Consider the following 23,009-nt stretch of genomic DNA (forward strand, 5'->3'; position numbering starts at 1 on the left):
GATGATGATGATGATGATGATGATGATGATGATGATGATGATGATGATGATGATGATGATGATGATGATGATGATGATGATATAAGCTAGAATGCGTTGCTGGGATTGGAGCCTCAAGGATGCTCTCAGACAAAGGGAAAGAGAATGTACTTAGGCTTCCTCCTGTAAGATGTAGGAAACATCCTGGGGTCAAAGAGAATCATTCCTGGACCTTCCAAAGTTGCCTTTTCATCTTCATTCACTGTCATTTAGCTCCAGCTAAACTGACTTAATGCAAAACCACCACATGTTGAAGCCCCCATTAAACACACAACGTAATTGGATTGCTATTGATATCTCATTTGGCAGGGCCATGCTGAAGACTGGGACTGTTTGAAGGGAAAGAAAAGGTGGTGGAGGAGGAGATGAGGAGATCAGAAGGAAAAGAGGAGGAGGAAGAAGAAATAAAACAGGAGGAGGGAGAAGAAGGACAGAAGGAGATTAGAAGGAGAAGAGGAAGATCTTGGCCTGAGAGGGAGCAATCAGGCAGACCCAGCAACATCAGGGACTGCCTGAAGGACGAGACTTCTCCCTCCTTTAACTGTCACCTTATATTTGTTTTGTATTCAATTTTTACTGTACACCGCTATGATCATTGCGGAATAGTGGTCTATAAATAAAATGTATTATTATTATTATTATTATTATTATTATTATTATTATTATTATTATTATTATTATTATTATTATGGGAAAGGAGAGAAGGAAACAGGAGGCGAGGAGGACAAGAACAACAATATTGCCAGGATAGGAGATGCAATTGTAAGGTCATTTCTAGGGAGTAGTTTTTGCTGGACGTGCTTCAGAGTAAACAACTTGCACAGTGTGTCAACATGCATAAGGTTGTGTTGTCAAAAGAGATGTGCCCAAAGAGCTGGGGTTAGCAATGAATCCTGCCGTCTTACTTAGGATAATCGCAAACACTTCCTGGTGCATAGGCTTTTCGAAAGCCATAAAGATTTCGATGCGCTGTCAACATGGGACTCAGAATCACCATTGTAAAAATAATGATTCTTCTTCCTTTCTTTAATAACTCAATTGTGCCACCCTGTAATTGGTCTTGGAGTTATTAGGCAGAAGTTACAGAGGAGGACCGGTGATGGAAATGCAATCTGTGGATTGATTTTATGGCCTAATTATTTTGCAGTTGCTATTTTTGGAAGACTTTTGATAGCTTGCAAGATGGGTGTGTTTGTATTCCTTCTCCTTCCTGCACACGCTCCTGAAAACAGTCGGCTTATATAAATGGCTTAAATACTCTTGGAAGTCTGCATCCACACTGGAGAAATAACATGTTTTGGCACCGGTTTAACTGCCCTGGCTCAAGGCTATGGAATTCTGGGAGTTGGACTTTGTTGTAGGGTCCAGAGCAGAGTACAGCTCCAATCCACTTGAAGGGTTCGGGTTGGGTGGTATTCCTATTATAGATTGTGATTGTTAAACCTCCACGCACAAATACGTTGTTTAATATATTTCTTCTTGGATGCTTCCTTTCCTCCATATTTTGTCCTTCGCCTCACCTTCTGGAGATGCTTCTTGTCAGTCCTCAAAGCCAATTCATTAATTAATAGATTTTTGTCTCTCGCCCTTTTATCAACAGCGGCAACAAACAGAGCAAATCTTCAAACCTTCGTAGCTCTGGCGTGTGCCAACTTCAGCAATGAACACTTTGAAAGTGGAGTGTTTTTTTGTTAGCTTTATTATTATTTTGCAAAGGCTTCACAGCAGGTTCCTTCCACCTATGTTTACTGGTCTCTTTTTTAAAAATGTCACAGCACACAAACGTTGGAAAAATAGCTTTGTGAGGATCCGTTTGATGGTACAGCTTCCGTATACTCTCCCCTGACCCCAGGGGAAAAGATATTCTGCAATCCTACCCACCTAAAGCATAATGATCTGGGCTCCTTCAGCACTATTCAATGATAGTATTATGATGCCACATTAGTTGCCTTGGTTCCATCCTATGGAATCCTGGGATCTGTAGTTTGGGGAGCTCTCTGGATGAGACTTCTAAGTCCCACCACCCAAAAGTGGAGACTGGTGAAAGAAAAAGTCATCCCTTGGATGAATTTCAGCAAAAGCCTTCTACTAGTAGGTCCTAAAAGATTCAAGCTATTTTTACTTACTTATACAGTGGGCCCTTGTTATCCGCTGGGGTTTAGTTCCAGGACACCCCATAGATACCAAAATCTGTGAATGCTCAAGTCCCATTATATACAATGGCAGAGCAAAATGGCATCCCTTCTATAAAAGGGCAAAACCCAGGTTTGCTTTTTGAAATGTGTATATTTTAAAATATATTTTCAAGCCGGTTGAATCCATGGATCACGGATTCATGGATACGGAGGACCTACTGTATAAGACTTACCTGACCTTATTTTTTCATTTCATGTGTGCAGATTGTTAGTTTTGCAACAACAGCAAAACAAATTGCAGAAGCATGTTGAAGTGCTCTACTTCTTCTTGCAGCGTAGGAACCTATTCCTTTTCTTTCCATCATATTCCTGTCTCTGGCCCCAGATTTTCTCTTAAAGAACTAATGTCCAGGAATACATTGACTTCAACTGAAATCCTAATGATTTCCCCTTGCTTTTGAAAGCCACCATTGCCTTTGTGACTCCAGGAGCTCTTGCACCAACCCCTGCTTCTCTTGTAGACTTATGTGCATGTCACACTCCCAACACTGAAATGCTTTATCAAGGAAAGGACTGAACAGTTCAGCAGAGGTTCCAGAAGGCTGTCTCTGGGTTTTTATTTTTGGAAAAGGTCCTGCAGGTTCTTCTGCTTGGAGATGACCTGACTGCTCCGACATGTCTTCTTGGGTCCTTTCCAAATCTCCGAATAACCCTCCCACATTGTGTTCACCTTTCTTTAAATATCCTCCGGCTAATTCCAAGGAGGGTTGTCCAAGTTCCGGAGGGTTTGTTGTTTTGATTTAGTTTCTGTTACCACTCTTGTTACCATGCTTTCTGCAAAGATGCTAAGATGCTTTTCTTTGTAAACAGAAGGATGAAAGAAAACCTTGGCTGTTCTCGAAATAACAGGGGCATCTTGGGCTGGCATGAAAAGGCACAAGTCAAAACAAGACCAAAGAGGTGGCAACCCCAGTTTCCAATATGACTTTGCATAAAGGACTAGCAGGCTAGAGACAGGCTCTTTAAAGGGCTCCTATTTAAGAGAGGCTGTGTAAAGGAAAATCCCACTAGGTCTTGCTGTCTATGGAAAATAAGTAATAGGCCTCTATACCAATGTTCTCTTTCTGCAATTTGGTTGGAAAGACGCAGGAACAATCTCAGGAGATAGACCTGGAAGTCCCATGTTGATGGCATCAGTCAGATTGCCAAGGGCAGCAAATGGCTTCCATGTTGGTGGTGCAGTGGGTTTGCAATCCACGGCCTCATTCCCATTACTTTTAAAACCGGATTGCAAATCAGTTTGAACCGGTTTAAATGACCATGGTTCACACTTGAACCGAATCACTGAAGTGATTTGGAGAGGGGGCCCATGCACTAGATTCTTTTAACCTGCACCTTTTTGATGCTGATTTTTTCCGCATGCAGACGCAGTCAGAATCAATGAATTAAAGACTGCAAAGGACACCGTTCACCTCCGCCTGAATATTCCTAGATAATCGCGATCCAAAGAATTGCAGAGATCAGGAAAAGCTACGTCTTGGCCATGCAGGTTGGAGGATTCTAGGGAAATAAAGTGGAACATTTCCAAACCAGAGGAATCATTTTTTATTCTCAAAGGTTTTTGCCTGTCGGTGAAGCATGCCAGCAATTTTGATTTTAAAAATGAGAAAGAGAAGAAGATGCTGCTTTTTAATCGGATGTTTGAGAAGCGTTGCACTTTAAAGGGGAAAATAAAACCACTATGTTCCTGCTTTTTATAAGCCGGGGAGACTGAGTTGGGTAAAGTTACCGTTTGGACTACAAATCTAGTTGCAGGATTCTGGGAATTGTATTCCAAAAATTAAAATTCCCACGCTTTTTGGCTCCACTCACCACTATCACGCAGCCCCCAACATTTGAATATATATCCTTAATTAATTTCTAGGAACCGTCTTTTCTTATATTTACGTGCAAGAGCGTCCTTAGAATCCAGATCCATTGAGCAAAAAGGAAATCTCACTTAGATCGGGTGAGTTCCCCGTCTGACTTGGTGGTTTTGCAATAATATAATTTGCAAGAAATAGCAAATGCACTGGGGGACTTCACAAGCAAAGCCTTTCTCTTCTTCTTCTTCTTTTACCAGGATCTAAAATAAGAAAGCCGGGGGGGGGGGATCTTTTGAGCTAATAAAGTAATGATGGATTTTTCCTTCTCTCTTCCGTTCCTCTCTTTACTAGTGCTGATGCATTTTTAATGTTCCTTGATGTAGCTATTAAGTTTGTAATTGAAGGCGAGGGAAAGCAAGGCCCCGGTATCTTGGACGTAACAAGCGCGCCGGCTTTGCTTTCTCAGATTTCGTCCCCCTCCTTCGGCGTGTTTCTGTCTGACCCTGCTTTTAACCTCCTAGGCTTGATCCCACTCAAAGGCATACATGAGGATGGTTTCTTTATGTTTCCTTGCCTCTTGGGAGACAAGTTATAGCTGAGCAGAAGTGTAAAGATACATCATTAAATACCAAAGCGAAAATAATCCATGCTGTAGCATTTCCACTTTCGATGTATGGGAGTAAAAACCAGATCACACAGAAAGTTAAGAAGAAAATTAACTCATTTGAAATGTATGGCCAATGTATGATAGCCTCAATTTGGTTGTTTTGGCTTCTAGGGAGAGTTCAGGCTTGATTTCCTCTAGGAGCCATTTAGTTGTCTTTTTATCAGTCCATGGTTATCTTTTTAGCAGTCTCCCCCAACATGGCATTTCAATGAGTTTATCTTCTTCCTATCCGCCATCATCACTGACCAGCTTTCATAACCAGACATAGGAATGAGAACTATAATGGTAGGGACAATCCTAACTTTAGAATTCAATTATATACCTTTACGCTTCAAGATCTTGCCCAGTTCTTTCAAAGTTGTCCTTCCAAGTCCATGTCTTTTTCTTTCCATTTTTGGTATATATTTATTAACCTATATTATTGACGCAACAGTCCAAAAATGACCCGTCACATCTCCTCGCTCTGCCTCCGTCAAACCAAACCAAACCATCCCTTTGTGCCTTTCTGAATGTTGAGCGCAGCCCAGGGCTGAACAAGGTTGAATATATCTGTCATGGTACTTGCTCCCTGCCAGCATCTCTGCAAGTCCCTCAAGAGTTTGCGCTCTTCCTTCAATCATCCAGACAATGAGAAACAGGCACCGCAATTACATACTTGGGTGACTTTGAGTTTTTTTCGGGTGACGGCCGAGGCACAACTGCTGCCAAGAGCTTTCTTGCCTCCCATGACCAACAGTCCATTGTACGGCGAATACAATAGCTTATACTTCCAGGCCTACTCTCAACAGTGACAATAGGCAGCTTGTTTTGTAGCAAACAATGGGGATTGTTGCTTCCCACAACTCTTCACCGACAATAGAGCAAACAATTCCTGGGGATAGGAATCACAGATCCTTTCCTGACCCTGTTGGACTGCATCGCCCATCATTCTTCACCCTTCATTGTGGCTGCTGGACTTGCAGCTGCACCACAGCTGGAGGGATGCATGGTTCCCATCCCTCTTCTAAGCAGAAACCGGGATTCAAGCCACTTTCGATTCCAGGTCCCCAACTGACCATGCACCAATTGTGGTCTCCCCTTCTCTGGCCTACCTCTAAGGATTGTTGGACACCTAGATAAATGGAAGGGTTGTATATACATATTACAGAGAGTGTGGCCTATTGGCTTGAGCGTTGGACTAGGACTCTGGAGACCAGGGTTCGAATGCCACTCAGCCATGGGTGACCTCAGGCAAGTCACACTAAACCACCTCTGAACAAATCTTGCCAAGAAAGCCCCACAATAGGATCGCCCTAAGTCAGAATCGACTTGAAGGCGCACAACGAAAGTATACATTTCCCTGAAATGTGGTTAAGTAATTAAAATTTTTAAAAAAAGATTCATCCATACTGCTCTGTGAGGTCAAACCTGGGCAAACATGACCCAAGGCCACCATCTAGTGGTTATTCTGTATGTAGCAGTGAAGGGAAGGCCGACAAACTGCTGGTAACAAAGTTCCCAGATCTCAGGATTTGGCCCCTTATCTTGCAGGGTTCATGGGAAGAAAGGGAGGAATCGCAGGGTGAGAGTGCTGTCCTGAAAACAAGTTTTTAAAACTCTGCGCTACTGGCCCATTGATCAACGGTGCTTTAGAGTGGCAATAGTTGAATTCTCCGAGACCTTTTAGCCTGGAGAAGAGACGGTTAAGAGGTGATATGATAGTGCTATTTAAGTATTTTCAGGGTTGTCATATTGAGAATGGAGCAAGCTTGTTTTCTGCAGCTCCATAGAACAGGACATGAAGCAATGGATTCAAGCTACAGGGAGAGATTCGACACAGAAACCACATGATGGAACCCACTTCCTTGGAAAGTCAATCACGTTCTCTAGACTTCCATCAACACCAAATGTTTTCAAGAAAGCCCACCAAAGAAACCGGGTTTGGGTTTATTTTATTGAAAACCAACGACAAAGTTAGTTGTTACACATACAAACAAGTCTCCCAAAATTATAAAACCATCTGCAGTCCCTCTTCCCCACTTGGACGCCAGAGCTCCAAAAAAAGTTACTTGTTTGGGACTATACCTCCCAGAAAACTCAACCTTGAGATTTCTGGACGTAACTTTTCCCAAGCTCTTCTTTCATTGCCACCGCAGCTCCTTTGGAGGCGAGGGCGAGAAGGGGGAAAGCACAAAGGAATCTGTATGCATAACAAAGTTAGTTAGTTGCTTTCTCCAAATAATGATTAATCCCGATTGTGGAAAGGCCATCTCTGCTCTGGAAGCCCAGCTCACATAGCTGCTCTGAAAATTCATTTGCTGGGTTCTCTAAACAGAGTCTCTTACCTTCCCAATCCAGTTTTTTCTTTTTATATTGGAAGGGAAGAAGTGAGAGGGGTGGCAGGGGAAAAAAGCTTGAAATCCATACCCATGCAGGTGTTTTTTTAATCCCACCAAAGTATGCAAGGAAAAGGATCAGACAGAGAAGAAAAACAACCACACCATTCAAAAAGAGTCAGAAAAATCATTCTTATACAAGTGCATAGCCACAGGGTTACAGTTGGGAGAGACGTCGGGAGATCCGTCGGGAGATGGGAAAATGGAGCCATTTTTAAAATAGTCCATGGATTTGAGTTTGTTGTTGTGGTTTGACAAAGGGATTTTTTTAAAAAAAAGCAGAAAACACAGGGTTTGTGAAAAGCGGGCAAAAAGATTTCTTCATATAATAGGCTTTATGGTAGCTTTCATACAAACAGCTGCCTTCAATGGCTTGCAAGAGAGACCAAGTCGAGGCCAGATTGTGAGTCCTACTGGCCATCTTGGCTACCATTCAACCTCTGGGCTGAAAAGACAATGTGCCACTGGCTAACTACAACTCCCATCACCCCAGCTGGAAGTGGTGATGGGAACTACAGTCCATGGGAACTGCAATCCAGAGCTCCTGGAAAGTAGATGCACAAGGAAGGCTGACCAAGAGCTACAAAACTTAAAAAGGATGACTCCCTTTTAGGAAAATCTGAACAAGAGACAAGGAGTGAACAAAAACAGATCACCTCTCTTTCCAAAGGTGCTCAGCAACACCGGATAAGTGAGACAAATCGGTCATTGTTAAGGGGAAAAATGGGGTTTTTTTAAAGGCAGCTTTTATATATGTACACACACACACACACACACAATTATATATAATCCTGCCACACAACTCACTCCAAACAGTCTCGAGGCCTCGAAACATCACCCCCCCCGCTAAAAACTGTGCTTCCAAATGATTTCTGCAAAGTTCTTACCTCCAAATAACTAAACTTTCAAAATATAATTTATATGTACAAACATGTTAGAAAGAAAAGAAAATTAGACTAAGCGATCAACAGCCCAGTCTTTTGGGATTGGTGGATTGGAAGGAGGGAAATTATCTATGGGGGGAGAAAAAGAGATCCCTGTATAAAGTCATAGCTGATGTCTCCCTTTGTTCTTCCAGAAAAGATAGAGGGAAAGAAATCAAAGATACAAAGCAGGGCAGGTATATGGGCCCCCAACCAGTCCCACCCCAAATGTTAACATTTTGGGTGTGATCATGCAGAGTCCTCCAATTGCATGAAAACATACCAAAATACCCCCATCTACATGCACCACATGCCCTCTTGCTACACCTACCATTTGCATTTTCCTCTGCAGTCCCTCTCAAAATGGCACCAGAAACAATGTCGCTTCTTACTGACATTTTTAGAGGGAATGTAAACTAAAACAGAAGGAATTGGGCTTGGTGTCGGGGATGTAGCCCACAGGAAAGGGACTTGGGGGGAAATGACCCCTAACTTCCATGCAGTTTATTCATTTATAAATAAACCCACACTGGTTTTAAAGAAACAGATTTGGGGGGGGGGGGGAAGAGTGCATTCTCAGATTTTTAGAGTCCTTGCAAATCCTTGGGGCTGAGACTGGGAAAAATGAATCTCATCCATTCGATTACTACCACCATCTTCCTCTCCACTACACCTGATTTAATCTGACTCCAAAACCTAAGCAGAGTCAAGGATGGTTAGTATGTGAATGGGAGACCAGTAAAAAATACCACTTGTAAAGAACATTACCCCAAATCTTAGGAAACGGCTGCCAGTCGGAGCTGACAATACCAGTCTAGATGGACCAAGGTTCTTAACTCAGTATAAGGCAGATTCCCATGTTCCTAAAATGCTTCTGTGCATCATTTCTAGGAAGGATACAGACAACCAGTTAGAAGTAGGCAGAACTTGAAGCGTTACACTTTTTGGACTATCATTCTAAAAATCCTCCAGCCTTGCTGGCTGGGGGAATCTGGGAGATGTAGTCCAAACAAGTAAACGTTTCCCAGTTCTGTTGCTGCTTTTCAGGCAGAGCACATGTTTGCATGCAAAATGGATCAGGATCCATCCCCAGCATCTCCAGGTAGGTCCCAGGGTGACCCCAGTTTGAAACCCAAGACAGCTGCTGCCACTCTGAAGAGACAATATTCAATTAGACACCAAAGATTGGAGAGAGGCAGGTTTATAGGAGCATATTAAATAGCACAAGTGAGGAAGGCTTCAGATGGGCTTTTTTTGGGTAGGTGCATGCATGGACAATGTTCAGATTAATATTACAACACATCACAGATTTTTAAAAGACGATGGAATTTGATACCCTCAACATGGATCAACGGAAGACAGGGCATGTCTACAATGAAGCTTTGATTGGGTTGCATTGTATGACTGTGTCATGTGTTTGGAACGGTAGCACTACTTCCATTTTTCAAAGGAAAACAGCCAATTTTGGCAAAGTTTGGGCACGGCATCTTCTTCTCACCCAACTAGCTCTATTCCCACTTGTACACATGGCACACACAGATACTGTCCACCTCCAAATTCCATGTCTTTAGGCCTTTCACACTTCACAATTATTATGCTCTCATTCCACTTTAACTGCCATGGTTCCATCTTGGGAAATCCTGGAATTCGCAGTTTAGGGAGGAAGTATTTCGAATCCTCAGTCAGAACGCCCCAGTGCCCCACCAAACTATAAATCCCAGGATTCCTCAGGATGCAGCCATGGCAATTAAAGTAGAACCATAGCATTATGACTGCTTAGTCCGGAAGGGCCCTTTGGCAAGGGGTGAGGAGGCATGCAAGCTGCAATTTCATCACATCCTTGTGGTTGGAGATAGTATTTAAATAAACTAAGGGAGGCAGCAGTGCCGGAATTACTCCGCAGGGTTATGATTGCTGGAAGGTTCAAGCCCAGATCCATGATGAATCTGCTGAGATTTGGTACTAACTGAATAGCTGAGAAGCAGCTATCTATTTCAGGTGGGCTGTAAAGCAAAAATACAGCAGAAATAAATTTAGACAGAGGTTGTGAGAAGCAACTTGTTCAATAAAACCATGGGAGAGAATTAAAGGATTCTCTGGTAAGGAAGGGAGGACAGAAGAAGAGAGGAGAAAGTTTTTAAGGGGAGAGAAGAAACAGAGTTTTTAATTTAGCATCTTCTTTCTTGTCTTGGTTTTCTTCTATACAGAGCATTTTAACATGGAGGAGTGTTGTTGTTTTTAAGGAAGTGGCAACCTAATTTCATGCAGGATTTTTTTCTCCTCGATTTTGCCAGGCACGTTGGTTAAACTGCAAAGGAGCATACTGTGTTATACGCCTGCAGTTTGGTGTGGATTTGGCATATCCCTGAGCATCTGGAAAAATGTTTGGGGCAAAAAAATATATAATGAATTAGATGTCAATCAAAGGGGATGGGTTGGAGAATTAACCGCATAAAGCCAATCTTTCAGCAAGACTGTGTGCGACTGCTGGATTTCTCCCTGTAGAAATGTGTAATTTAGAAAGGTCTCCCTTTAAAAAAAGAAAGTAACAATAATGGCACGAGTCCAACCTGATGTCGAAAACAAAAAATCTGTTTTAGGGAGGATGCGATGAAGACATTCATTCTGTTTTGTGCAAACCACTGTTAATGTTAAGAAGTCCTTACTCCCTTTCTCTCCTCGCAGGGAGAAACCGGGTCGACGCTGTGCCAGTTCTTTTTGTTCAATGATGGCAGGGGCCTTGCAAATTTTTTAAGAATCATCTCCAAGGATTTCTGTGACGAAGGAAACCACATCAGTCTCTTTGGTGTCATGCAGAGTGAAGAAAGGATGGGCCTGCAGGGAAGAAAAGGAGGTAGCTTCAGTTTGGGAGGGATAAAGTATTCATACCTGTGTGGAAGCTGGCAAAAAAATAGGGGAGGGATTACATAGCACTGTGAGAAGGAAGAAAGCCATTTTCTTAGACCTCAACTTCAGGCACTTATACATTACTGACTACCCACATCCTAAGAACCAATGGTTTTTGGACAACTCCCATGCCTTGAGAGATATAGTTAAAAAATAATCCTGTTTCTGCTTATAAATTCACTAGTCATTTATTTATCTATCACCCTGATCTCAAAGAATACAAACACTGCCTACAAGAACGCAGCATCTTTTATCTATATACTGTGACATTAGCGTCCCACCCACCCCAAGCCCACATATATATATATGTATGTATGTATGTATGTATACTGGCAAAGGGAGAGAAAGAATAAGAGACTCACCATGAGTTCCAAGTAGCTCATTCGTTCGGCAGGATTCTTCCTCAAGCTAGAGAAAGGGGGGAAAAGCAGAGAACTCCCATCACACTGGGATTGCCAATATTAAAAAGAAACATGGGGAGCTGGGAAACCCATTATTCTGTGGGTTCTTTTGGTCAGCCTTTATGTCATTATTTTATTTTGTCCAAGTAAAAATAAAATAATGACATAAAAATAAAATAATGACATAAATAGTCTCAGCTTTGGGTCTGTTTTGGAATGCATGTAAACAGAGCTTGTCCAGCTACGTTTACACACATTCCAAAACAGACCCGAACTGGACCCACGTCTCTGGTGCTTGTGTTTTGCCTTTCTTCTTAAGATGCTGTTATTCTGATTTACTGGGTTTTGCCGATCTTAAAGCTTTGGGTTAGTATGCACCTGCAATTTCCTTTCAAAAAAGGCAGCAGCACCGTTTCAAAGCCAGAGAAAGGGCCACATTATTTCCCGATGGTGAAAGCACAGAAGAGAAAATGCTGGGGCTAGGAAACGAATAGTGTGAGAAGGGAAAGGACATGCAGTTAGCAGAGAATAACTGGACTTTCTCAAAGCACAAAGGAGGACTGACATGGGAGCAGGTTTCTAGAAAGCAAGAAGCAGCAGGGCAAGTAGGTGCTCACCACTGGGCCGTGAAGTCCACAAAGTCCTTTGAGAAACGGTCAGCAGGGAGTTGAGGTGAAGGCTCTTCCACCACTTGCTTTAGCTGCTGGAAAGGGGTGCCCCACGACTCATAGGGGAAACGGAGAATGGCCATCTCGATCTGCAGGGATCACAGAGAATCTAAGGTAAGCGATGCCTGGCTGGAGGAGGCCAAAAGATCATCTCATGAAATATCTTACTCTCCCAGAGGAGCAACCAGATTTTTCTGGAGATCTTGCAGGAAGGACATAGAGGCCACAGCCTTTTCCCCATTGCTGCTCTTGCCCCAAAATTCCAATTCAGTGGCAAAATTTGTGTTCTTTCTGGGCAACAGACACTGTCAGCTGGTGAGGAAATAAGGCCCAAACTTAAGCAGTTTTGTTTTCTGTGAAAACAAAATGCTAAAATAGATTTCTCACCAAGGTAATCCCAAGGCTCCAGACGTCTGATTTCACATTATATCCCTTTTGGTTCAGCTCAGGGTTTATCCTTTCTGGCTGCAAATGGGAAAAAAGGGAGGGGGGGAGAATAAAAAGATTAAGTATAGGGCACAACGGGAGACAGCATGGTGTAGAGGGCTGAGCACTGTACTAGGATTCTGGAGACCTCAGTTCAAATCCCCAATTGGTCATGGAAACCCCCCAGGGGACCTTGAGCAAGTCACATTCTCTCAGCTTCAAAGGAAGGTAATTTCTGCACTGCAGAAATAACATAGTTTGAGACCACTTTAACTGTCATGGCTCCATCCTATAGAATCACCCTATGTTGCCACTTGTTGTGGCAACATAGCTCTCTGCCAGAGAAGGCTTAATATTTCACAAGATTACAAATCCCAGAATTCCCTAGCACTGAGCTGCAGCAGTTAAAGCAGGGTCAAACTGCATTATGTCTGCAGTGCAGATGTTGATAAAAGCAAACCTTTTCTGAATAAATCAAGCCAAGAAAGCCCCGCGATAGATTCTCCTTAGAGTCACCATAGGTTGGAAATGACTAGAAGGCACACAACAGCAACAACACAAGGTACAAGATGGATTATGAACAGGGAGAGCCACATTCTAATTCTCATGCACCATGATGTGCCCTTGGGTTGTCACATACACACACAGAGGCTGCCCAAGAGAATAATGCTGTATGGGTGAGGAACCATTTACATCACTCAGTGGCAGGGGAAAACATCCTATATTCTATTATATTGTGGTGGTAGTGTTGCTACATGCCATCAAGTTGGTTTCAACTATGAATAAGAGAGCTCCAAGAGACCCTGTTATTAACAGCCCTATCATTATTATTATTGCATTTATTCATATCCCACTTTCTCCCCCAAAACTGGGACTCAGAGCAGCTTGTCCAAGTCTTGCAAATGCAGGGCTGTGGTTTCACTTATCGAGTCAACCCACTTATGTTCTTCCACACACAAACTACCCTGACTATTGCAGTTCCAAGCTGTTCAAGGGCTACGAATGCCATCACCAATAACCTAGAATTCCAACCAAAAGCATATGCCAAATAAATAAAGAGAATGACCTCTAATACAAAAAGAAAATAGGAACACAAAACAATGGAGACTGGACGAAATGGAAAGAAGATAAAAACTCACAGCCATGTAAGGTTTGCAGCCAGCATCCATAGTCTTTGCTACTGAATCCACCAAGTAACCACTGATCCCGAAGTCACACATTTTGACATGCCCTTGTTTATTGAGAAGGACATTGGACGGCTTGACATCTGTAAGAGGGAACAGACAAGAGGCCAGTTACTGAGCTGTTTCAGTCAGATGTTCAAAAACCAGAGCTGGAATTGGACATGCCACCACCTGGGATTCAAACATCAGACTATCATGATATGGAGCTACTGCAGAAAGAGACAATAATGAGAATATAGAATTGCGCTGAAAGACCTAGAAAATGCCTGACATCACATACTGTATTTTAGCTAAAGATTCCACAGATTGAACATGAGACTTTCTAAGTGCAAGGCAAATCTTCTGATACTGAGCTATGACTTTGTTGTCTCCTAACAACTCTTACAAAATGTGTAAAATGCAAAATTTAATATATAATACTTACCTCGGTGAATCACTGATAGCTTACTGTGCAAATGTTCAAGCGCTCGAACAATCTGGAGAGAAAAAGAAGTGAAAATGAATTAGTTGTAGTGCACAAGTGGGGGACACTTTGTTCCTTCAGAAATGTTGACTACTGCTCCCACAATCCTTTAGTGTTGGTCATGATGGCTGGGACTTCTGGGAGAGGAAAGTCCCAAATATCTGGACAAAGATTCCCATCTCTAGTCTAGGACAATAAACCTGCTTTACACTGATTTAGGATCTTAATGTGTATCCAAAAAACATCAAGATTCCCATCTATTCTGGGTTCATATGCAGCCACATGTAACTACAGTGGTACCCCGGGTTACGAAATTAATTCGTTCCGCGGTTAATTTCGTAACCCGAAATACCTTCGTAAGCCGAATTCCCATAGGCGCTAATGGAAAAATAGCTCTCTGCTGCCCTCCGGTGGCGGAAAATAGCGCCGCGGTTTTTTCGTAACCCGAAGAAACCTTCGTAAGCCGAAGCAATAAATCCCTATGGGATTTTTTCGTATCCCGAAAAATTCGTAACCCGGCGCATTCGTATCCCGGGGTACCACTGTATTAATGGAATTATCTAAACTCTTCATTTTCCAGACCTAATTGTGGTTGAGGTTAGGTAGCACAATGGTTAGTGGAAACAAGCCAACTTCACACCATAGTTTAGGTAGCTGGCTTGTTTTTACCTAGCCATACATAGTTCAGATGAACTAAAAGTTAGGATTCAATTTAACTATGGTTAATCTGAAAACAAATGTGGATGCTTTTGATCTCATGACCAGACCAGAAAAACAGCAGACAGGGAAATGCACAAGGCAAAGAAAAGGTTATATATATTTCTGTAATGTTAAACCATGGCTCAACACTACGACTGAAGGCAGCAAGAACAAAAGGTGCTACTCACAGACACTGCTATTTTCCCAAGTATATCTTCAGGAATTGTTTTCTTCTTCTCCAAGACTTTCTTATAAAATTTATCCAGAGATGTATCCATTAGCTCCATGCAGATCCAGACATCACCCTGAGAACAAGGGCAGGAAGAAGAGAAAGTGAGAGAGATAATATTTCGCAACTGTAATGAATTAAAATACTTCCAACTGTATCTTGAGTTATGCAGGAGCTTATGGTCTGTGGGTAGAATACCCACAACCACACACTGCCCTGAAATTTGCCCCTGAATGGCTGAACATATACTGAGACTCTAAGCAGAGACTTGTGAAACTGGGCTGGCATTATCAAACTATCAGCAAAGAGTCTAGATTTCCTTCTGTTTTTCCTTGTTGTATGCTTCCAAATTGTTTCTGATTTATGGAGACCCTAAGGTGACCCTATGACGGGGTTTTCTGGGCAAGATTGTTCAGACTTGCCCTTGCCTTTCTGAGCAAAGATTTGAACTATGATCTTCCAGAGTTCTAGCCCAGCACTTAAAACACTGCACCTCTCTTCTTACCTCTCTGAAAAGGGCTCCATAGAAAGTGACCGTGTAAAAGCAATCGACTGTCCTCATGGAGATGTCCAAGTCCATTAGTAGCCTCTTCTGTTCTTGAGTATTCACAGTGGCTCGGATTCTCTGGAGAGAGCAAAACAAAAAAGCAAACATTAAAAATTAAAGCTTCCCAAAACACGAGAGACCAAAGACCTTTCACAGACCTTCCTAGGTACCTAACTAAGTCCTGGGAATATTTATTCATCCTGTTACACCAGCCTCTCTTCTCTTTGGTCTTACCCTTTCCTACCTCATGTGCTGTAGAAATTTAGATTGGAATCTCCTTCACATAGAGACCTGACTTCTCTTGTTGGCATTACCTACCTTGCAATCCTTCTGTTACACACATAGTGTAGCAACTATAAATGAGCATTGTTATGTTCCAGAAAGAAGGACCAATTCCCTTGGCTGCAGCACTTACCTTCACAGCCATGGTAGTGTCACTCTGCGCATGGTATACTTTCTCAACCACGCCGTAAGCACCTCTTCCCAGCTCAGCGATGCTCACCAAGTCATCTGCCTCCACTTCGAAGTTCTGTTGTTCAGGAGAGACAGAGACAGATAACAAAAAACAAAGAGAAACCCAGAACAACAAATGAAATGCTGACAAGCTGAAGAACGTTAAGTGAATAGGTCGACATAGGCCTTTGGTTGCATCCAGCACAGCCTTTTTTATGTTCTTAAGCAAAATCCCAACCTACAAACCTCAATGGTAGCTACCAAGTGGAAGTGAGAACCAGTAATGGCTAGATGTAAGAAACTTGGATTCGTGACACACACACATCTCACAAAGCTCACTTGACAATTTAAAAACCAGAACACAGGAAAATGGCTTTTTTGGGATTCCAATGTCTAGAATCTTTTTGTGGATTCTGTAAGCTGAAGTCCAAAGGAAAGGAAAAGAAAGGAAAGGAAAGGGACTTCTCCAAAACCTTTACATCAAAACAACCTGCAAAGTTTCTGTTTTTGGATTCCAAGTTCTAGCATCTCCTAGTTGAGTTGGAGTTTTTTAAAAAAGGTATCCCCCCTCCAACCTTTGTGTCAAAACAATGTGCAAATCAATCTCAATTATTACAATGTCCCTAGATCTCTTTACAAGCAAGCATAGTGTTGCCCAATGGGCTTCTTAGACATGCTCAAAATAAAGAACATTTTGGAATTCTTCCTGGATAGATGGCCAAAACATAGGACATGTCCAAGGAAAGGAGGATGACTGGTCACCCTGCCTAGAATAGGTTTACCAAAGCAAGGAGGGTGGAGAACTGGTGTGGCATTTTTGGCTAAGAGATGAATACAAATCAGTAAGGTTTTAGCATCCAAATCAGCATATGGATTAAGCAATGGTGACTCGTGAGGGCCTCCAACCCCCTTGAAAGATTCTTTCACTGAGTCAAAGCGGTATCTGAGCAACAGGCAATACAGATGAAGACAATCCATTCAGGACCCTTTTAGATCTGACCAATTCAATGGAAAGGGTGGAGCGGTCCCATTAACCCGGCATGCAGTTCTGACCCTGCTTTGACCTCCTGCAATGCTGGGAATAGCAAGGCACTTGCTCTCCATCTTCTTGCTCCGTCAACTGCTCTGAACCCACAATGGCACCACTGAAAAGGGCTCCATTCACAGCATTTCAGAACAGGAGGATATGAATCAATCAGAGCAAGAGATGCCAGACAGAGAGGTCAAAAGGTGTTCCCCCAGGATTATCTAGTGCTAAGAAAAAATACTTGGGACAATTCTTGCTCCCAAAATTCCCCAGGAAGCACATTCACTGGTATCGATGAAATGGTTTCTACCATGGACAAGTGTAAAACAGTGAAGGCTGTTCAATTCATGACTGTACAAATTGTGCCATACCAGCAAGAGCTTAGGAAAGTTACTCTTTGGAATTAACAATTTGCAGAATCCTTTGTCTATGCTGACTAGGAGATTCTAGGAGCTGCTGCCCAAAAAAAGTAACTTCACCAACCTCTGGGCAAAAGTAAAAAAATCAAGCCAAGGCTCTAGCCAAAACACATACAATGCACTTCCCAAATCTTCCAAGTTTGATGACTAGTGCATCCACCTCAGTACTGTTCACACCAGCTTTCTTCTCCAGATGTTTAGGGATGATGGGAGTGGCAGTACAAGCAAGCATGGCCAATGGGGGCTGAAGTTCGAAACATCTGCAGGGCACCAGACTGAAGAACGTTGGCCTACACTAGCTTGCAGTACCTCTCCATGCCTTACTTATTTCATTGATTCAATTCAGGTTAATGTTCAAGCATTCTCATGTGCAACTTTGACGATGCAGATCCATTAAAGCTGAGAACATGTATGGTTTTATTCAGGGCAGAGGTAGTCAAAAAAGAAATTTTAAAAGAGGAAGGAAGGAAGCAAGCTTTCCGCAACATTTCCCCTTTCAAGTTTTCCCTCTGTCTTATAACCACTTCAGAGCGCCCCCCAAGATGCCTCCGCTTCCGTTCTTGGTTTTGCCCTTTGAACTAGCTAGAGCCGTGCACAATGGGCCTTTCTGCAATTATTTATATGCAGACACACCAAAGTGAAAATGGATATGAAATTTGGAACTCCTATATTCACTTTTTTTTACAAAAAGCCATACTTGTAGTCCTTAAGACATGTGAAGGCAATGCCTTGGAAAACCACAAAATGGATGGGGTTTGACAGGGATGCCCAGTGGGAAAAGGTAAACCTGGAAGGCAGCTGCCTGTCGTGTCAAGCAGCGTCTCTCAAACTTTCATCCTGCAGGTATTTGGGACTTCAACCCAAAGATGCCCCAGTCAGCTTGGTCAATGGTCAGGGATGCTAGGAGCCAAAATCTAAAGCATCTGCAGGACCAACAATTGAGAAGCATAGGTTTGAGAGGACACTGCGCTAAAAGAATCCCGTGGTAGAAGACAGTTCCTCCACTTCTAAAATGAAAGCCTCTATTCTTAGCCCAGGGGACAGCGAGTAACAGGAGAACCAAAGAGGCAACAGCTATTTCTAGACACTATTTGTGAGTGCGAGGTTCCCCCATTCCCTTCTCATGCCAGGTCACTACAAGACTGGTGGAAAATTTAAAAGGAGCAACAGAAAGAAAGGAGAAAGGGGAGGGGAGTTACTTTTTTTGGACTACAACCCCCAGAATCCTTCAGCCAGTGGTTGTTCCCAACTTCATAAACCATGGTTTGCAAAGCTGGGAAGATGTGCCCATACCTGGCTACTGTACATGCACAGGCAGGGATTTTAAGCAGAGGGGGAAAAGATGTTGTTGCACTGCAATTCCCATCAACCAACACCAGCCTGGTGGATAAAAAGGGAAGATGGGACCAATAGTTGAACAACATCTGTAGGACACACAGGATCCCATATAAAGATTGCAGGGCTAGTTAGGGAGTGTTAATCTGCTTTTTTGTTGTTGTTATAAGCGCTAGGTAAAAGTTTTAGAAAAGGTACAGAACACTACAAGTCAAATAGCAATGGAGAAAACAACAACATACTTTCTCACCAACAGTAATAAAAGTCCTGGAGTCCAAGTTCCTGGGAGGTCTGCAAAGGAAACAAAGCAAAAGATCTGTTCACACAACAGTTCAGTCTCTGGTTTGGGGCTTTGTATGCTGACAAGGACCAAAATGGGTACTCAGTACTAGAGGAAGCATAAAGTAAAAAGCAGACAATTCTCCCATCCCTGATGAAACTGGAAATAACGGTTGAAGATTTTCTGCTTTGTTCACTCCTGCTGTGAAATGGCACTGAAAATGCTGCATGTCCAGATCCTAAATGGGTTCATATCTCATCTTATTAAGCCAAGAGCACAACCATCCAAGCAAACCCATTGTGTTTGGAAAAGTTGCAGTTTGTATAGGAATAAGAAGTTGCCTTGTGCTGTGTCAGACCCTTGAAATGTCTGAGTACTACACGAAGGGTGGATTATATGTGACCCACTAGATATTTTTGGACTACAGCTCCCATGACTCCTCACCACTGACTATGCAACATGCCTCTCTACCTTGTATTAAAGGGATTATACATTGAGGATTTTGCAAGAGACAGATGAAGCCAATCTTACGTTGGGGGGACGGATGGCTGCTTATTAGCTGACGGCATTCTCAAGATGGGAGGTCGTCTCTTCTTGGGCCCTGGAGAGAGAAAAGAAAATACACGATACTGTTTTTAAAGGTACATGGTATCATGGAAAGCATACTGGGATTAAACTGTACAGGCCATTTTTCTAATTTCTACTCCATCGTAACCACAACTATCTTGCAGTTGCTCCCACACAGGGCTGTTGTGGTGACAAAATGGGAGTGGAGAAGGAAAACAGCGGAGACTGGCTTGTGGTCTTTGGAGGAAAGATGAATAAAAAACATTCACAAAATGTAATGAATCTGAGGTACAACTATATATAGGTTGAGTCCCCTTTATCTGAAATGCTTGGGACTCGAAATGTTTTGGATTTTGGAGTTTTTCAGATTTTGGAATATGTGCATCTTGATGGGACCCAAGTCTAAACATGAAACTCAGAGCACAGCTTTTCCAAGTTCCTGATCGCCAAGCTACCTACTGCACTACATTCCCTCTTTCTATGGGAGCATCTCCCAAAGCTGGAGGACTTGGAAGGAACAAGGGAGAAGAAGACAGGTAGAGAGAAGATGAAACATTTAAAAGAAAGAAAGAAAGCTGATCCCTTACCTCCTTTGCGCTTTTCCAAGGATCCTTTAGGATTTAGAAGAGAAAAAGGGAGATATAAAAGATTAACAAGACAATCCAAAAGTCACAGATCTTCACTTTGAGCGCCAGCAGAGCATATATAACTCTAAACACCAAAGGGAAGATCGTCCAAGTTATCGCATTCCCCATCACCACGTACAGATATGAGAGCTGGACCATGAAGAAAGGGGTTAAGAACAAAATCAACTCATTTGAGACAAGATGCTGGGGAAGAGTGCTGAGAATACCATGAACAGTCAAAAAGACAAAGAAATGGGTCCTTGAGCAGATCAAGCCTGAACTCTCCCTGGAAGCCAAGATTATCAAATTGAGGCTGTCCCACTTTGGCCACATCCTAAAAAGGCATGAATCATTGGAAAAGACAACAATGCAAGGGAAGGAAGCAACAGTGTAAGGATTTGTAGTTGGAAGAGAACCAGGACTCCAGGATGGTAGGGTTCTGCTCACCCAGCCATGGAAACTTTCTGACCTTGGACAAGTCACACTCTCTTGGCCTTGGAGGAAGACAAGGGCAAACCTCCTCTCAACAGATCTGGCCAAAATATAAGTCCTAGCAAAGGGCTGTCATAAATCAGAGTTGGCTAGAAGGCACAGAACAGTAACAATTGCACATGGAATGCCCACTGCCTGTTGCACAATGAAAACATGAAACATGATGCCAGCTGTGCCATCAACTGTACAGCAGTGCAATTCAGTCTATAGGTGGCACAATGAAGCATAATCATTGGCATAAATGTATACTACTGCTGTTTTATGAATGAGCCTGTCTGCGAATGGCTGGCAAAAATGCCATGGCCAGAAAATAATAGCCAAATTGAATTTTGTTTAAGTTCCTGTCAGTGACCCGAGTAGCTTATATACCCTGAAAATCCCATCTGATCTTGGAAGCTAAGCAGTATCAGGTCTGGTTAGTACTTGGAAGGGGTACTGCCAAAGAAACCCAGGTGATGTGCACTGTATTTCAGATGAAGGTGGTAGCAAACTACCTCTGAGGCTGTATCCACACTGCAGAAATCATCTGGGTTGACCCCACTTTAACAGTCTAATTCCCAGAATTTCACAGCATTGACCCACGGCTGTTCAAGTGGAGTTAAACCAGATTATTTCTGCAGTGTGGATGCAGCCTGTGAGTACTCCTCGCCTAAGGAAACCCTGTGAAATTCATAAGGTCGCCGTAAATCGACTGACAACTCAGCGGCACAAACTCACATGCTACAAGTGACCTGAGTATGAACCAGCCCTGGGCTTCTAACATTTTGGACCAGAAGAGGGCACTCCATTTCTAGCATCTCAAAATTTTGCAGAAAGCCATGGAGACAATTTTGGGATAATACTGGCTCTTTTTCACCATTCTGCACAAGCCTTTCATTCAGGACACAGCCACGGCACCGTCATCTGCAAACAGGGTGTTACATTGGGTTAGATCACCGAGTTTCCCGAGACTGGCTTTAACCGGAAGGGCAATACCTAACTAGCAATGGTTGATATTCATGGAATTGTTCCAGCGATCCAGATGCAGGATGCCCATCCAACTGGAACGCTGAGGCTGTTCCTGTGCCTAGAAAGTTACTTTGTCCTATTACCCCACTCCTGTTAGTCATTCTGGCCTTTACCAAGTAAAGCATTATCATGCATTACCTATAAGAAATATTTGCACTGTTTATCTGTTACCTTTTTGTGCAGAAAAAAAAAAACCCGAAGGAATAATAGGGAAATGCCATAAACATTTGGAAAAGACTTGTCATAATGGCTTTAAAAGTGCTTAATTACAGTCTTAAAAAGGGACTTTAAGCAGCAGCCAGAAAACAGCACTCTTGCTAGTAAAGTGATTCCATTTGGACCCATTAGATTACTTTATTATATTTCCGAACTTCTGTGCTATTCGTTCAAATACAATATCTCAATTTACACACATATATACTTATTCATATGTTTTCTTCTGCAAAGATCACTAAAAAGTCTAAAAATAAGTATTTTTTAATGTGGAAGTTTGGAAATATAACACAGTCATGATTGAAAATTAGCAGCGTTTGATAGCCTTTTCCAGCGCATTTGACATTTCTACTCGTTCCTGGGCTGGATGGCAGTGGCATAGTAGTTTTATTGTTCCAAGAAGGAATCTGGTATTTCTTTTTTTGAAAAGAAGTATTCAGATGGCCAAGCGGTCTTACATTGCAAAGCATAACCCGGTTGCTCTCATTCATGCAGCACAAACCAGGGATTTAAAAAGTGATCTGTTTTTGGATTGCACCTTTACCTCCCTGAAACTCCCAATAGGAGATTCTTGGGCAGCTTGGCAGATTTTGAGAAGTGGACTCCAAAAATATACCTTTTTCAACCTTTGCTGTAAATACAATTAATGGCTTAACTTTTGGTGAATATGTTGCATTCTCTCCGCTTCTTGCATCAGGACCCGCATCTGGCTAAAAAATGTCCCCACTACAAAATGCTAATCTAGCACTGGTCAAAACCAGAGTTAGTTGGTTGATTGGTTGGTTGCTTCCCTCTTAGGCTAAGAGAGTGTGATATAATAATAATAATAACAACAACAACAACAACAATAATAATAATTTTTATTTATAGACCGCTATTCCACAATGATCATAGCGGTGTACAGTAAAATTGCAACACAATAAAAAAATTGCAAGGTCTCTCTCCCCCTCAAGATGGTGGTTGGAGGAGGGCTCTTTTTCTTCCAGGCCAGGCCTCTCTCCCCCTCAAGATGGTGGTTGGAGGAGGGCTCTTTTTGTTCAGGCCTGGCCTCTCTCCCCCTA

The 23,009-nt window shown here is 42.5% G+C and overlaps 1 protein-coding gene and 1 long non-coding RNA gene across 8 annotated transcripts in view; one reads left to right on the plus strand and one right to left on the minus strand.

Moving 5' to 3' along the window:
- Positions 1-481, plus strand: part of LOC121914169 — a 73,422-nt gene extending 72,941 nt beyond the window's left edge. The window contains exon 5 of the long non-coding RNA XR_006100477.1: positions 349-481. This is a non-coding gene — a long non-coding RNA (uncharacterized LOC121914169). The remainder of the gene's footprint in view (positions 1-348) is intronic.
- A 6,139-nt stretch (positions 482-6,620) lies between these two features.
- Positions 6,621-23,009, minus strand: part of MAP2K3 (mitogen-activated protein kinase kinase 3) — a 48,531-nt gene continuing 32,142 nt past the window's right edge. For 4 of the 7 annotated variants that reach the window (XM_042437320.1, XM_042437315.1, XM_042437319.1 and 1 more), the window contains exons 2-12: positions 19,574-19,643; positions 19,005-19,053; positions 15,944-16,057; positions 15,487-15,606; positions 14,941-15,057; positions 14,015-14,066; positions 13,546-13,673; positions 12,368-12,445; positions 11,930-12,069; positions 11,274-11,319; positions 6,621-10,839 (exon numbers count right to left, since the gene is read on the minus strand). In XM_042437320.1, the coding sequence (XP_042293254.1) occupies positions 10,756-10,839; positions 11,274-11,319; positions 11,930-12,069; positions 12,368-12,445; positions 13,546-13,673; positions 14,015-14,066; positions 14,941-15,057; positions 15,487-15,606; positions 15,944-16,057; positions 19,005-19,053; positions 19,574-19,643 (998 nt within the window). In that variant the 3' untranslated portion in view covers positions 6,621-10,755. Of the gene's footprint in view, positions 10,840-11,273; positions 11,320-11,929; positions 12,070-12,367; positions 12,446-13,545; positions 13,674-14,014; positions 14,067-14,940; positions 15,058-15,486; positions 15,607-15,943; positions 16,058-19,004; positions 19,054-19,573; positions 19,644-20,196; positions 20,221-23,009 lie in introns of all 7 variants that reach the window. The other 3 variants (XM_042437317.1, XM_042437316.1, XM_042437313.1) reach the window with 1 other exon arrangement.

This window comes from Sceloporus undulatus, chromosome 8 (genome assembly GCF_019175285.1).
Source record: "Sceloporus undulatus isolate JIND9_A2432 ecotype Alabama chromosome 8, SceUnd_v1.1, whole genome shotgun sequence".
In the NCBI taxonomy this organism is placed as follows: domain Eukaryota; kingdom Metazoa; phylum Chordata; class Lepidosauria; order Squamata; family Phrynosomatidae; genus Sceloporus; species Sceloporus undulatus.